Here is a 16,324-nt window from a genome sequence, read left to right on the forward strand (position 1 = left end):
ATGATACAATAAAATTGTTAAATATATTGATACTAGAGGCCCAGTGCACAAAATTTGTGCACTTGGGGGGGGTCCCTCAGCCCGGCCTGTGCCCTCTCACAGTCTGGGACCCCTCGGGGGATGACCACCTGCTGGCTTAAGCCCGCTCCCTGGGGGATTGGGCCTAAGCTGGCAGTCAGACATCCCTCTGGCAGCCCGGGAGCCCTCAGGGGATGTCCACTTGCCAGCAGGGAGCAGGCCTAAGCTGTAGTCGGACATCATTAGTGCTGCTGAGGAGGCAGGAGAGGCTCCCACCACCACCGCTGTACTGGCAGCCGTCAGCCTGGCTTGTGGCTGAGCAGAGCTCCCCCTGTGGGAACGCACTGACCACCAGCGGGGAGCTCCTGCATTGAGCATCTTCCCCCTGGTGGTCAGTGTGTGTCATAGTGACCAGTCATTCCCAGTCGTTCTGCTGTTAGGGTCAATTTGCATATTACCCTTTTATTATATAGGAGTGCCTGGCCAGCCTGGGTGAGGGGCTGATGGCTGTTTGCAGGCTGGCCACAGCACCTTCAGTGTGGGTGTCCCCATTGGGGTGCCTGGCCAGCATGGGTGAGGGGCTGATGGCTGTTTTCAGGCTGGCCACAGCCTCTTTAAGGTGGGGGTCCCTGCTGGTGTGCCTGGCCAGCCTAGGTGAGGGGCTGATGGCTGTTTGAAGGCTGGCCAAGTCCCCAAGCAGGGACCCTCTCCCCATGAGGGTGTGGCCAGCCTAGGTGAGTGGCTGATGGCTGTTTGCAGGCTGGCCACAGCCCCTTCAGAGTGGGGGTCCCCGCTGGGGTGCCTGGCCAGTCTGGGTGAGGGGCTGAGGTCCATTTTCAGGCTGGCTAAGCCCCCCAGCGGGGACCCTCACCCCATGAGGGTGTGGCCAGCCTGGGTGAAGGGCTGATGGCTGTTTGCAGTCTGGCCAAGCCCCCAGGCGGGGACCCTCACCCCAGGAGGGTGTGGCCAGCCTGGGTGAGGGGCTGATGGCTGTTTGCAGGCTGGCCACAGTCCCCAGCCCCCCAAGCTCCCAGTGGAGACTGGCTGGAAGCAGGTATCTGGGATTTATTTGTCTTCTATAATTGAAACTTTGTTGCCATGAGTGGAGGCCATAGCCGGCTCAGGGCAGGTAGGAAGCTTGGCTTCCTCCATTGCCCGGGCAACCAAGCCTCCTGCTTGCTCCAGCTACGTGGCTGCCGGCTGCCATCTTGGTTGGGTTAATTCGAATATAGTCACTCTGATTGGCTGGTGGGCATGGCTTGGGGGTATAGAGAAGGTACGGTCAATTAGCATGTTTTTCTTTTATTAGTGTAGATTGCTTCAGTTACCAATTTTCGCCTGTAATGTGGCTGGAAATGCCCTAGCTGGTTTGGCTCAATGGATAGAGCTTTGGCCTACAGACTGAAGGGTCCTGGATTCAATGCCAGTCAAGGGCACATGCCAAAGTTGGGGGCTCCATCCCCAGTGGGGGGTGTGCAGGAAGCAGCCGATCAATGATTCTCTCTCATCACTGATGTTTCTCTCTCTCTCTCTCTCTCTCTCTCTCTCTCTCTCTCTCTCTCCCTCTTTCTTCCTCTCTGAAATCAATAAAATATATTTTTAAAAAATGTGGCTGGAAACATCACTACAAATCAAATCATATGTTCTTATTAAAATGATTTGAGCTGACCAAATACTTAGACTTGAACAAATCATTTATATGAGCACAATAGATTCTTAAGGCCAAGCTACAACATTTTTAAATTGTTCTATAAGAATAAAAAATAAAAAATTCTAAATTTCTGTCTATACAATGATACTACATAAAATGAAATCTATAACTGAATTAATATTTATAAATAACAATTTGCTAGTTATAACAAGCACTTAACTAGCAAAAATCTTGTTAGTAGTCTAAAAATTTGGAAGATTTTTTAGGTCTCTGAATAAAACAGCAATGAAAAGTATGCAAAAATAAAAATTTTAAAAAAAGTATGCAGTGAGACCTTTTTACTTACTTGGTAAATTTCCCTGTAATAAGAAAATGGATTTAAAATCTTTACATTAAAGTTATTATAGCATTTTTCAAAAATAGTCTTTAGCTCTACATTTTGCCATGAAATAGCAAATCCATGCTTGGTAAATACTGAAATTTTTAAAACAATGTCAATAAAGATAAAATATAATGTTTACACTATACAATTTTATTGTTAAAATTTTATTTTTAAGGGTAATTTACTTTTATTACAAATAAAAGGAGAATAAAAAGAAAGGGAACTTATAGTTAGTTATGTGTTATCTCTTTATTTTAATAAAATCCCCTTGAAGGGAGCTCAAAGGAGTTAAGTAACTTGTTCAAGGTCATCAGACAAGCCAGAGGAAGAGTGATGCATTTGGTTTTGAACTTTTTTCCATCTGACTATAAATCCTGAGTATGTGAATGTGTGCCCCCCATGATGGTTCTCTCTTTTTCACATAAAGGTAAACAAATGTGAAATTAATAGAAGTCTCAAGTGCAATTAGTGATGTCACCCTAATTTTGTTAAACTTATTCTATATTTCTATCTATTTTATCCCATAATAGATTTATCACTGCAAACCTCACCAACCCTTAACACTCTCCTATAGTAAGAAATTATTATTGTGTAGAAGCAGAATTGCTTTAGTTTCTCATACATATGTATTTTAAACCTAGATTATGAATTACTACAATGGTGTGAGTGTGTGTATATATATGTATACCTGGCATACATGCACACATGTACATATACATTTTACCTTCTTAAATTAGGAACCAAAAATGGAGAGAACCTTTTTCCTTTTTGAGTAATTTAAAATATATTGGAATGAGCACAATATTTAACAACTCTTCTGTAAATTTTATTTTAGTAAAAGAACACTTCTATATAATCATTTATGGCATTTAAGAAACAGATAACACTCTGGTGAAAAGCAAAATTGGCCTGCAAAAGGGGGTCAATTAATTGAAGCTTTAATTTTCAATCACTGACTTTTCAGAGCTTAGAGAAGTTTTTAAACAAAGGCCCGGTTTTAAGTCTATTCCCTTGGGACCATCCCACATAATTCAGGAATAATTAATGCAGATGGGAAGAAAGTTGCTGCAGTTTACAGAGGCAGTTATGCAGAGGAGAATGTTTAAGCCACTGCAGCCATGTGGAATCTGAAGTGCAACTAAGTCAGATCTGCATCATTTGATCTCAGCTGCCTTTATTAGTCAGTGGCTACAAGATTGCTAACATAATTGCAATGAACTACTGACTTGTGTATTTATTTCTTGAATTTTTCCTAATTGGATGTCACCTCCATGAAGGCATATGCCCGTCTTCCCTGACACAAAACTGAGCACATAGCTAGCCTGACATAAACCACTCTGTCCATTCCTAGCTTTATGTAGTCTAGCAGTTAAAGCTTGGGCTTTAGAAAGGGCAGAACCAGGTTAAGATACTGGCACTCCACTTATGAGTTGTTATGGTCTTGGGCAGTCTTTGAACTCTTAGGCACTCAGCTTCCTTACTTGTGAAATGGGATAGTAATAGAATTTACCCCCATATGGTTCTTGAGAGAATTCAATGAAATAATGAATATAAAGCCCTTAGCACAAGTTGTACACATAGATAGTTCTCAACCACAGCAGATCTTATCAGACTTTATTGTATAGCAAGTGTTGGGGTGCTCATCTGCTTTTAAATTTTGTTGATATTAATCATCTGGGAGAGCCTACTGCAAGGCACATCTGCACCCTGTTACCAGTAACCATATTCTGATTTGGTAGGGTTGCAAGAAGGCTCAGAAATTTGCTTTATTTGTTTTTTTGTTTGTTTGTTTGTTTTTAACCCTCACTTGAGAGTGGTAACCCTCACTTGAGAGTGGAAGGGAGTGGGGAAGAGGGATAGAGAGGGAAAGAGAGAGAGAGAGAGAGAGAGAGAGAGAGAGAGACAGTGACATGAGAGAGACACATTGTTTGGTTGCCTCCTACTCGCACCCCTGGCCAGGGGTCGGGGGTTGAACCTGCAACCAAGGTATGTGCCCTTGATAGGGAATTGAACCTGAGACCCTTAGGTCTGTGAGCCAACTAACCACTGAGCCAAACCGACCAGGACAAAAATGTGCATTTTTAACAGGCACCTGGGAGTAATTCTGATGTAGGGGTCTTTAGACCACCCTTGGAGAAGCACTGTTTTAGAAAGAGAATCCTCAATTTCCATATTTCTAAAGAGATGGGCAAGCTAATCCTATATAATGAAGAGGTAATATGCAAATCAACCTTCATTCCCTCACAAGATGGCTGCCTACGACCAGGCTGGCAGGGGGTGAGTGAGGGACGACCAAACGACTGAACAACAGGCTGCATGGGGCAACCAGGCCAGCAGGGGGGGCAGTAAGAAGTGACCAGGTTGGCGGGGGGCAGGAGGGGGGCGACCAGGCCAGCAGGGGGGGAAGCTGGGGGTGATTAGGCTGGCAGAGGGGGGCAGTTGGGGGTGACCAGGCCAGCAGGAGGGGCAGTAAGGGGTGACCAGGCTGGCAGGGGGGGCAGTTAGGGGTGATCAGGCCAGCACGCAGAGGGAATGAGGGACAATCAGCCTGGCAGGGGGTGGCATTTAGGGGCAACCAGGCAGGCAGGCAGGTGAGCAATTAGGAACCAGCGGTCCAGGATTGTGAGAGGGATGTCCGACTGCCGGTTTAGGCCCGATCCCGGGGACAGTTGGACATCCCCTAAGGGGTCCCGGTTTGGAGAGGATGCAGGCTGGGCTGAGGGGACAAACCCCACCGCCCGTGCACGAATTTTGTACACCGGGCCTCTAGCAGTCACATAATACTTTGACTCTCAGGGTTGGATAATGGAAGTAGAGGAAGAACTACCATCTTGGGGGAGGGGAGGATTGAATGGATTCATTAAAATTCCAGCCTGAATAGCCCACAAATTTTGTTATTCCCATATTCACCAGAGGCAGCTCTCTGATGTCCAGTCTGTCTTCTCAATTCTTTCCAACACTTTCCCTTAACAACAGACCCTGAAAGAGTGCTCATTTGCTTGCATGGGGAACTCTCTATCTTCCCAGAGATGTAGGGGGTGGGGTGGTTCATGAAAAACAAACCAAATAGTTGTAAGGAGGGTTAGAATGTCTCTGATTTTTTAAATCAGTCTTTATCATGATTACTTTTATGCTGAGGGGCTCGTGTTTTTAAAAACTCAGATGATTTATTCCGTTAGCTTTTAGACCATACAGGGGTGGGGAAAAGTAGGTTTACAGTTGTTTGTATGTGAAACACGGAATTAATTATTGTATTATTATTGATTTCAGAGAGAAAGGAGTAGGGAGAGAGAGAAATAAAAACATCAATGATGAGAGAGAATCATTGATTGGCTGCCTCCTGCACATCCCACACCAGGGACTGAGCCAGCAACCTGGGCATGTGCCCTGCCTGGTAATCAAACTGTGACCTCCTGGTTCATAGGTCAATGCTCAACCACTGAAGCATGCTGGCAGGCTGTATTATTTCCTATACTGACAATTGTAAGCCTACTTTCGCCCACCCTTGTATAATTGGAATGTAAATCTGGGAGACTAAGAGAAACTCTAAAGTGCTTCCTTTTTTTCCAAATAAATCTTTCTAACATAAAAGTGCTGTAGATAAATTATATAAATGTAAATGCTCCTCTCACTATCCTAGACTAGCCCACATCCCTAGACTCCCTGAGTTCTGTTCCCATCCTCCTGCAAATAGTGAGTGCTCCTAATGGCACATTAATCGCTATAGATCAACATAAAAGATTAGTTTCCTAATAGTTACTGAAGATCAGCTGAATACTAGCCTTTAAGGTATTTTTTTAAGAGAGAAAAGAAAATAGAAAAAAAAGTGCTTGAAACTCAAGATGCCCTGAAATTGCATTTCTCTTACCAGCAGGTTCTCGGGCTTGATATCACGGTGGACGATGTTCAGGCTATGCAGGTATTTGATGGCACTGGCCAGGTTGTACAGCATCCCACTGGCGTCTCGCTCAGTGTATTTGTTTGTGGAAGTAATGGCATCAAAGAGGTCTCCTCCCTGAGAAGAGAGCAGCAGGCAGAGCAGCACATTAGCAGATGGTCCAATGGAGCTGTCCTGAAGAGGGACTGATACATTATAAAGAACGTGATGAACGCATGCAGGACCTTTGGGTTCCCAGGGCTTTCCCTGTCACGTTCCTTTCAAAAGCCCAGAGACTTTATGGTGATTTCTCTCTCCATTGCAAAAGCCATTTCCTCCAGAGCTCAAAGTAAGAAGCAGGGTGAGGACTCTTGCCCAACCCTGTGTAATTGCAATCTTTTCATGGGCCTCAGCCAGCATGGAGGGGCAATGCAGGGTCTCCAGGGCAGAGGCTTTGTGACATCTGGGTGTCCTTGTGGTGTGTGGTACTTGCCTTATACCAACTCCCAGCAGAAGTTCAAATTCATAATCCTACCACCCCAAATGAGAAACAGGTAATACTGCAAACCACACCCTCTACCCTGTGAAAATTACACACACACACACACACACACACACACACACACATAATTCCTTTCACTCTAGATTTAGCTCTCTTGGGGTGGGAGTAGTGTTTTCTTTTTTAATGGTGTCCTTTTTTGTAAGAAACAGAGAAAAGGACCAGAAACTGTCATCCCAAAAATGAGAAAGAAAGAGGGTGGAGAAATTTCAAAGAAAGTTTGCTAAGACCATTACTCACCTGAACTTTTGTTTCCCTTGTTCCCTGTTAATTTATTGTTATTTGGTAAAACAATGATTTTAGGCTCCAATTTTAGTTCCATTTATTTGAACCAGGTCAGAAAAAGTGGAACTGATTTACTAGCAGTGTTTTCATCCTTCTTGCGTCATACAATGCACCAAACAGCTGAGCATAGTCTCCAACTGTGCTCATCTGTTACCTGGCATGGTTAGGACTTAATTTTTGTTTTTAAATAGCAAAAGCAGGATATAGCACTCATAGCCTAACAGTTTTCAAATCTCTCTGTACGACCTGGCCTTATGTTGTTGCCCTGTACAATCTCTACTCAAGAGGCTCTCACTGTCCAGTCAGCCTCAAAAGTACCCAAAGTGTTGAAACACATGCATTTTTTTTTTCAAAATGAACACTTTCTTTCTGGACTTCCTGTTTCTCTCAAGGCAAGCCTACTATAAATGGGTTTGCAAGTTGTTTCCATGCCACTCCAGGAGGCGGGGTTTCCACTGCTGTCTATGTGTGAGGCTGTATATGGTGGCCCACAATCACTCTACCCTTTTCTTAATTATCCAGGCTCCAGGCATCCTGTAATCTCATTTCCTCTTCATCCTCAACAAAGCAGTCAATAAAGCCAACCAACCCTTCCTTTAAGGCATGCCTAGTTCACATCCTTCTGAATGAATGTTTTTCATCCCTGGGTTGTTGTGATGTGGCCAGGTAACCTGCACTGCCTCCATGGGCTCTGTACCCAAAGAACCCTGTGCACTAACTGCCACCTTCCCAGATGATTATTGATATGGATTTTCTTTCTCTCCTCAAGGAATCAGCATTCCTTTCCCATAGCTCTCCATGTACTGCCCCGACCTTCATTCTAACTTATCTAAACTCATCTCCTGTCACTACCTAGAGACATTCATGATCCCTGGTCACCAAAACAAGCCCAGATCACTCTGTACTCCAAAACTGTCCTCATTAGAACTCCCTTCCTGGAATGTCCCCTGTACTCCCTTTGTCTTTTTTTTTCTTTTATAAATATATTTTTTATTGATTTCAGAGAGAGGAAGGGAGAGGGAGAAAGAGACAGAAACATCAATGATGAGAGAGAATTATTGATCAGTGCTCTCCTGCATGGCCCCCACTGGGGATTGAGCCCACAACTCTGATTTGTGCCTCAATCAGGAATCCAACCATGACCTCCTGGTTCATACGTTGAAGCTCAACCACTGAGCCATGAGGCCGGCCTCCCTTTGTCTTTTTAACTCCTGTTGAATTCTTAGGGCCTGGCCACAGGGCCACCTTTCCCCACAAGGCTTGCCTTCCTCTGTGCACATAGGCAGTTTGCTCATGCACACTGCTACAGGCAATGGTGTAAAGTCCTGTTGTTAATAATTAGGGAATTTAATTTAATTTTTTTTAATCCTCACCGAAGGATATGCTTTTTTATTGATTTTAGAGAAAGAGTTAAGGAGAGAGAGAGGGAGAGAGAGAGAAAACATCAGGTTTTGACTGGGAATTGAGCCCGTGACCTTTGATATATAGGACAATGCTCCAACCAACTGAGCCGTAGCCAGCAAGGGCTGAATTTGACTTTTAATAATTGTTATTTCACTGTATTCTGCAATTCAGACCTGGTTTTTCCTATATCTGCATCACTCTTTAGCACACCACTGGACTCTTACAGTTTGAGAAGCATGGCCCCAGTGAAATTTCTCAGGGGTCGAGCCTGGGATTGGCCTTAACTTCCAGACCTGGCCTCACAGAAGTTCTGGGTCAGGTCAAATGTAAGGGTCTGACCTAATGGCACTCTACAGACACTCTCTGGCTTTGTCAGGCTGTCTTGGACACCTGAGAAAGTTCACAAAGTCTGTTAAGGACACAAGGACCTCCTTAGTTATAGTCACCAGACTATATAATTGACATAACAAGTTTCCCCATAAAATGTGTTCTAAGCTCTTAAGCCTTTGCCTCTTTTATGTCTCATCTTCAAATTTAACTTAGTTGTAGTTGCCTAAAACTAGGTCAATGAGCTTTTGTGTATTTTTGAAAATAAAACTTTTTATTTCCACAACACAACACAACACAACTTCCCTTTGCCCCAGGAACGTAAATTAACCTGGGCCATCAAAGCACAGGACAAAGACTGATAAATGACAGAAGGCAAAGGATTACTAGAAAAATAGATGATACCCAAGGCTCTCCTCCTGGGGACCCAAATCCTGCTCCCATCAGGGCTCATCAAATAGAACCAAAGACATGAAGAGAGGATGGAAACTGACAAAAGGAACTCCACTGAACAAAGGGGAAAGGAGCTTGGCAGTTAAAAAGGTAGAGTGAAATTTGCTCCTAAAATAAGTGCTGGAAAAAAAGGGTGAGAAATAATTTATTGGGGGTTGTAATGGTATGTAGTTTCAATCATGTCGACCATTCCAGATCTCTCATTGAAGCTAAATCCTGGCTAGTCTATGGAGGTAGAAACTGGGGTTAGAAGAAAGTTTAGAATCCCTCCTTCCCAGGAAACTTGATGGTTTTTTATTATACAGCTATACTTTTTGCCAGCCTGCCTCCCCTCAAAAAGCTTCTAAATCCCTTAGCTAAAACTTGCATCAGAAAATAGAATTGCAATGGGGGTAGTCATGAGTCTTGCCCAAATCGTCCAGCCTGGGAACTGATATGAAGGTTGAAAAGCAGGGATGAGGAAAGGGAAGTTAATAAAATTAAATATCCCCTCCCCTACTCAAGCTCAAGCCCTGGGTGGACAGAGAAAGAAGACCAGGAAGCTGTTATCAGGAACCCATGCGGACCTGATGGACAGATAGTAGCTGGAGGCCAGAAGGGTTCCTTAGACTCCTAGAGGGAGAAGCAAGGTCCTGGGGTCAAGGAAGAGCAGGAAGCAATGCAGTAACAGTTTTTGGAGCTTTTGAGCCCCCAAACTTGGGCCACCCTCCACCACCACACGCCCCACCAGTGCTGATCACAGGGGCCCCTGAGAGTGTCAGGCTGATCAATTTTTAATAGCACACAGGGGGGCAACAGGAATTCTGTGAAGTTTTTTTTTTTTTAATCTCAGAAGTAACATCATTATAAAAATACTATCCCTGGTGCTCGAAAAAGTATAATTTCCAATGTTGGTAACCACCAAACTTTATTTGGCTATACAGTGCCAATACAAAAATCTTCTGGCTAAATGAAATCAACCTTTAGTTGTTGGAATAACCATTTAATATTTTTATCTCCCTCAGCCTCAAATGTGACAATAATCTTGTGTTAATTCAAACAAGCCCTCTGTAAGAAACAAATCTTAACCTGAAATAGAAAAAATAGGCTCCATCTATAAATATAAATAACTATTAAGTTGAAAAAATACCAATATATCTAAAGTAAAGCAACTTTGAACAATGAAAATTTAAAGGTTCTAGAATGAACATTTTCTTATATACTAACAGGTTAGTTTATTAAATGCTTTATTTGTCTTAAATCTTTACAAAAGAAAATCCCATATACCACAGTGCTGATCTCTGCTACCAGCTCAGTGTGTGATTCTAGGCTCTCTCTGATGGTGCACACAGTTGATGCAGAAGGTGGTGCGACTAATTTATGACACTTCACAACTAAAGTAGAAATTACTTACACCACCAATTAGGTTAACACAATACAAAAGACTTGAGAAAAATACAACTCGAGAAAAAATATAACTACATGAAAACTAAACATTCAATATTTAGTCTAATTACTAAAAATTTCACATATGGAAGTAGAGGAAATAGGCAAGTCATCTTTCATTTACATGCAATCATTATCAATATTTAGCCATTTCTATATCCTATGATTTAATAGAATAAAAATATAGTTATGTGACAAGATGAGATGGCAACATTCACTGAAAGGTGGTAGACTATTCACATTATTGTTAGGACTGTGCTATTTTTCCATTATGTTGGTGACTAAAGCTTAAAGCTTGTTTTTATAGAAATGGGTAACACATTTGGATGTAGTTCATGAAAAGTGAACAATTTCTACTATAACAATAACAACAATGATCATATTGGTATCTAATACTTTCTGTGTCACACAAACTTGTGGGAGCCATTCCTCTTATCCCCACAATATCACTCCTAGGTAAGTACTACTATTTTCCATATAAGGGAACTGAAACACAGAGAGGTATCCCAAGGTCAGGGAACTATTTAGGTAAAGGCTGGGATTTGAACTTTTGTGGTATAATTCTAATTAATAATCTTAACCATGATGCTAATGTATTGAAATGAGAGGCTGAATATTGATGAGAGGAAATAAAGAACTGTATGATAGAGAAAAGTGTGATTGCTTAAACAGGTTTATTTCTTTTCCCAAAATACATACCTTTACCAATTCCATAACAAGATACAGTTCAGTTGGCACATCCATCTCTTCAATCAGAAGAACAATATTGGGATGCTTCACTCTTCTTAAGATAGACACCTCGCTCTGGATCATGTGCTCCTGTCCAAAGGAGAAGTGATCTTAATCAATACTCACATCCAAACATGGGAGAAGCTAACTCAACATGAGAAAAACTCTACTATGTGAAGTTCAAGGGACATGTATTTTGGTCAAATATAATGAGTATATCTTAGATTCTGATACACAGATAGCCTAGAATTGTCAAAAGATATTGAAGGTTTTTAGATGATGCTCGTAATTTCAGAACCCATCACAATAACTATAAGTTCATGTAGAAGGAAAGAAAGAAAATTAAGATCACAAAAGTAATGGGAAAAAGTAAACAAATAAGCAAATAAAGATAAGAAAAAAAATAACATCAAACCATTTTAGCTAACTTTTATTCCAGGACTATTTATAAAATAAAGTTATAATCTAATTAGTATATAACTTTCTATTCCACCAAAATGCAACAAATGGGGGTGAATTTATGTTTATTTAGGAGCTGAGCTTTGTTCCTTTCTATCCCCTGAATACCTGTATTTTCATAAAAATAAACTTTATACATACTTTGCCTCGACATTTGCTTTTCTTGATAATTTTCAGAGCATACTCCCTAGCAGTTGACCTGCAAAGAGAGAGATTTTTAAAAAAATAAACTTAATTTCAGATATAATAAATCATCTTGTTAAGGATTTATATCTTATCCCATCCACCTTGAATCATGGTATAAATATTTTGTGAATGACTCTTTTCCTTTTTTATTTATTTTACTTTTTAAAATTTTATCTTTATTGTTGAAAGTATTACAAATTTCTCCCCCCCCCCACCACTGACCCCTTCTAGCCCACACGCATATTGTCTGTGACCATGGGTTAAGCATATATGCATATAAGTTCTTTGGTTCTTTTCCCACCCACCCACCTATCCTTCCCTTCCCTCTGAGATTTAAAAGAAATATTTAAACTTTCAGGGATTGAGCATAAAGACAACAAATATGCTAGCACAGAAACATTGTGAGCTGTTCATGTGGCCATACCTGTAATGAAACCACTACTATCACTACTGGCTTGCATAACTCCTGCTCCTGCCCAGTCCTCTGAAGTGATGTGATTAGAATGTAAAACAGATGTGAGTTTCTGCCTTTCCTCTTTTTAGTTTCCCTTGAGATTATCTTTCTATGAAGTATGGCTCATATGATCACACTGAAAACTCTATAAAGAAGCAGTTCACACTCTTTAGACTTTGGTTCAGGGTACAAGCCTATAAGGTTTGCTAGAGAATTCATGGATAACATGTTCAAGGTGTAGAAAGGGATACAACTGTTATCTGAGCTTTCTGTAACCTTCTGGGCCTTTTATGGCTGCCTCATTTCCCAGAAATAAAATGAAGTTCAACTCACTTTCCCAAAGCTACACTGCAGTGTTAAAAGCAGGACTCTGAGCTTTTGGGGTCTCTGCTTCACATATATCCCAACCAATACTGGCCCTGTTCCATGATGGGATTGGGAGGGAGGGTTTAGCCATACCTTTAAATAGCTTCCTAACTTGTGTTAACATTTCTAAGATACTGTAGTGCAAAACAACACATATTTATTATCAAAGGACACAATGCTTATTTAATAATCCATAATAAACCACTACTTCACAAGCAATGCCATTTCATTTCTGGTGGGAAACCAAGACAGCCTAGCCTTTCCTATTCAGATAAAAGCCAATTTTAGGAATCCAAATGAATACAGTGAGTGAGATTGATAAAGAACAAACTTTTAAAATAAGGTTTTAAAATCTTCATTACAGAAAATGAAAGATGGGGGGGGGGAGAGGAGGGTTCCCAGTTATACGATTAGAGCAAGAGAGTGATTTTCTATAACCAGATTAAGAGGCCAGACATTAAAAATGTGTTTCAAGGGCATTTTAGAAACCAATCTCGTCATTTGCTTCTAAAAATGCTACTTCCACTCCACTTCCAGTCCCCTACATAATGCTGACTTACAGAAAACAATAAATATTGACCAAATTGTTGTAATTATATCTGGTGAATAAAACCAGAATAAAATAATCACTTTGAAGCCCATTTTCTCCACTAGAGGGCTTTTCAGTTCAGATGTGAGAAGCTAAACCCCTCTGCCTCAGGGAGGCTCTTCTGCAGAGATGCGGGGTGTCCAGAGGAAATCAAATTGCTCCAGCCTCATGAATAAAAGGATTAAGAGGCCCAAAGTCGATGTTGAGTCAATCTTTCTTGACTCTTCAGGCCCACAGCTGGACAGAGGGGCCATATGGAGAAAGCATGAGCTGGCCTTGGCTAAATGCTGGGCTTAGGTGTTCAATGTCCCCAAACAAACACCAGAACATCAGCAAGGTTATGGTGTAGGGGTGGAGAAAAAGCACCTCAGTCAGTAAGAGGGAAAATGAAAGATTTATTGTTAGAAATTTCAAATGTGTGGTCAAACAATAAATGAGAAAGAGAAATGATTCACACACAAAGGGATTCCTCGCATCGTAGGAGAATCATGGGCCCTTTAGATAGCCTCCTCTTACAATGCTTCTGGAGACTTTGTTTGCAAATTTAAGAAAACTGAATCAAGAGGAAAACTAAAAGCTGAAGTACTGCTGGATTCTGCTTTTCATGAGTCACTAAAAAAATATGATAACACAAATCTGAGATTAGAATCCATGAGCAATTTCTTATATGGTTTAAAAGGTTCCATTTGATGGCAGACAAGTCTGGACTCTTGAAACTGACTGCTTTAATAAAAGCCAGCAGTCCAAGAGAGGGAGGCTGGAACTGACACTTCCATTCCCATTCAGTGCCTCTACAAAGTGGATGGATGGACAGAACAGTGCTGGTGAGGAGGGGGGATTTCACTATCTTTGCCATTTCATCCTCTATTTTCCTGGAATGAGGAACATTAAAGTTCTCAAAGCAAAGGGCTGGTATGGGATCCAGGAAGACTGAATCTCTTCTATCGCCAGAAATGCAAAGAGCAGGATCCCCAGGGAGGAAGCTGGTGTATTCCCTCCCAGGACTCCAAGCACTCCAGTTATGTCTGAGCCTACAGCTGTGTGGGAAATGCGTACAAGCCTAGGATATAGTGGTCCCAGGGTTTAATAGGAAAAAGGACCTTATGGGTTTACTACACAGAATCTCACACAATAGGATTAAACACTCAATTAGATTTACTCATCCTATATAATAAAAGTCTAATATGCAAATCAACTGAACAGCAGAACGACTGGTCGCTATGATGCCCACTGACCACCAGGGGGCAGACGCTCAATGCAGGAGTTGCCCCCTAGTGGTCAGTGTGCTCCCACAGGGGGAGCGCTGCTCAGCCAGAAGCCAGGCTGACAGCTGGCGAGCTCAGCGGCAGTAACAGGAGCCACTCCCACCTCCTCGGTGGCAGCACTAAGGATGTCCAACTGCCAACTTTAGTTGGACATCCCTCGAGGGCTCCTGGACTCCGAAAGGCCGCAGGCCGTGCTGAGGGACCCTGAGAGTGCATGAATCTCATGCACCGGGCTTCTAATATTTTATATCAGACAATGAGCTTCAAATTTTTCTCTTGATTCCTTGAGGGAAGAACTATAAAGTCATAGTAAAATCCTTATTACTGAAAGTACATGTTTAGAGGAGAGTACCTGAGACTGGAAAACGAGTCTAAAAAAGGTGTTAGGACTAAATGTATACCATAAAAATTTAACTGCTTGCTTTAAGTTGGTAAGTGAAAACGCTTGTAAAGACATAAAACTTTAAATAAAGTATCTGCCTTCCCACATATACTAAACCAGGGGTCCTCAAACTATGGCCCGCGGGCCACATGCAAATACAAATATTGTATTTGTTCCCGTTTTTTGTTTTGTTTTTTTTACTTCAAAATAAGATATGTGCAGTGTGCATAGGAATTTGTTCATAGTTTTTTTTTAAACTATAGTCCGGCCCTCCAACGGTCTGAGGGACAGTGAACTGGCCCCCTGTTTAAAAAGTTTGAGGACCCCTGTACTAAACTCTGAGGATGTCCCTATGTAATTATTCAGCAAGCAATTATAAGCATGATGCTTTGGTGGCTACAGAGATGAGTGAGACCTGGTCCTTGTCCCCAAGGAGTCTATAGTTTGGTATATTGAAAATACTAAATACCCGCATTTCTGATGAAAATGCAGGCCATTTTCTTGCTTGTTCCTGAAATTATATGCTTGACCTTTTCTGGAATTATAGAACCCTTGAATGCCACAGCAAAAGCAGCACCTGTCTCAGCACAGACTTTGTTTTCCTCCGGGTCTGTGGAAACTCAATTTAAAGGTCCCCTTCCTATTTAGTTTGACCAAAGGTTAGAGCCTGAACTACTGAAAAGAAATTTCCAAATTTTGCCAACTTGAACTAAATCTAATTTTTAATGTTTGTGCTAAAAAATGGCTTGGAGAAAGCTGTCTTGTTTAACTTAGTGATTCTCAACTCCAGCCAGTCTACTCCCATTCCCCTTCCTCACCCAGAGGGCAGAAGAATGCTTAAGGAAAGGAGAATGGGCTGACAAGGATGGGCCTGCCCTGCTCTAATGTGTTTTTTGTTGTTGTTTGCTGTGTTTTGAAAGTTTTTAAAAATATGTGGAAAATTAATAACAGCTTCTTAATCATTTTTCTACCCCAGCATTTATTGAATTGCATAGTAAGTTTTTTTTTTGGGCAGGTTCTCCTGGAGAGGGGCTGTCTTGTCTCTCTTTGGAGCCTAGAAATGCCCAGCACAGGCCTGAATTAGTAGCTCCAGATATGTTAATCAAGTTGTGGAAACTCCAGAGGATGGTGGCAGTGAGGACAATGACAGGAAGACCCATTAGCAAAGAGGGTTAGTAAACATCACACTTTGTTTATCAGGTAATCATAATAAAGCTACATATCAGTCTCCTTAATAAGTGTGTGTGTGTGTGTGGGGGGGTGCTGTCAAGATCAGAGAGCTGAGGCATCCCGGATCTAAAATCTCCAGAGTGGAGTTTTATTTTGAATGTGAACATGGGTGCCAGAGCATCCTCAGGAAAGAAAGAAGAACACTATAAGCTTCTTCACCCTGACTCATTTTCCCAATCCATCCCACTTCATCAGGAAATGCCTTCAAATTATAGGTATATAGTTCTTGAGTTCTTGAGCATTCTGAAGATTTTTGAAGTGGATGCAACCTATTTTGGTGAAA

At 41.7% G+C, this 16,324-nt stretch overlaps 1 protein-coding gene across 2 annotated transcripts in view; it reads right to left on the reverse strand.

Moving 5' to 3' along the window:
• Positions 1–16,324, reverse strand: part of LOC102440557 (serine/threonine-protein kinase DCLK1) — a 518,233-nt gene that overhangs the window by 73,660 nt on the left and 428,249 nt on the right. For both annotated transcript variants that reach the window (XM_006083625.3, XM_006083624.3), the window contains 3 exons: positions 11,711–11,768; positions 11,081–11,200; positions 5,920–6,066 (listed from right to left, as the gene is read on the reverse strand). In XM_006083625.3, coding sequence (XP_006083687.1) covers positions 5,920–6,066; positions 11,081–11,200; positions 11,711–11,768 — 325 coding nt within the window. The remainder of the gene's footprint in view (positions 1–5,919; positions 6,067–11,080; positions 11,201–11,710; positions 11,769–16,324) is intronic.

Source organism: Myotis lucifugus, unplaced genomic scaffold, assembly GCF_000147115.1.
Source record: "Myotis lucifugus unplaced genomic scaffold, Myoluc2.0 scaffold_7, whole genome shotgun sequence".
In the NCBI taxonomy this organism is placed as follows: domain Eukaryota; kingdom Metazoa; phylum Chordata; class Mammalia; order Chiroptera; family Vespertilionidae; genus Myotis; species Myotis lucifugus.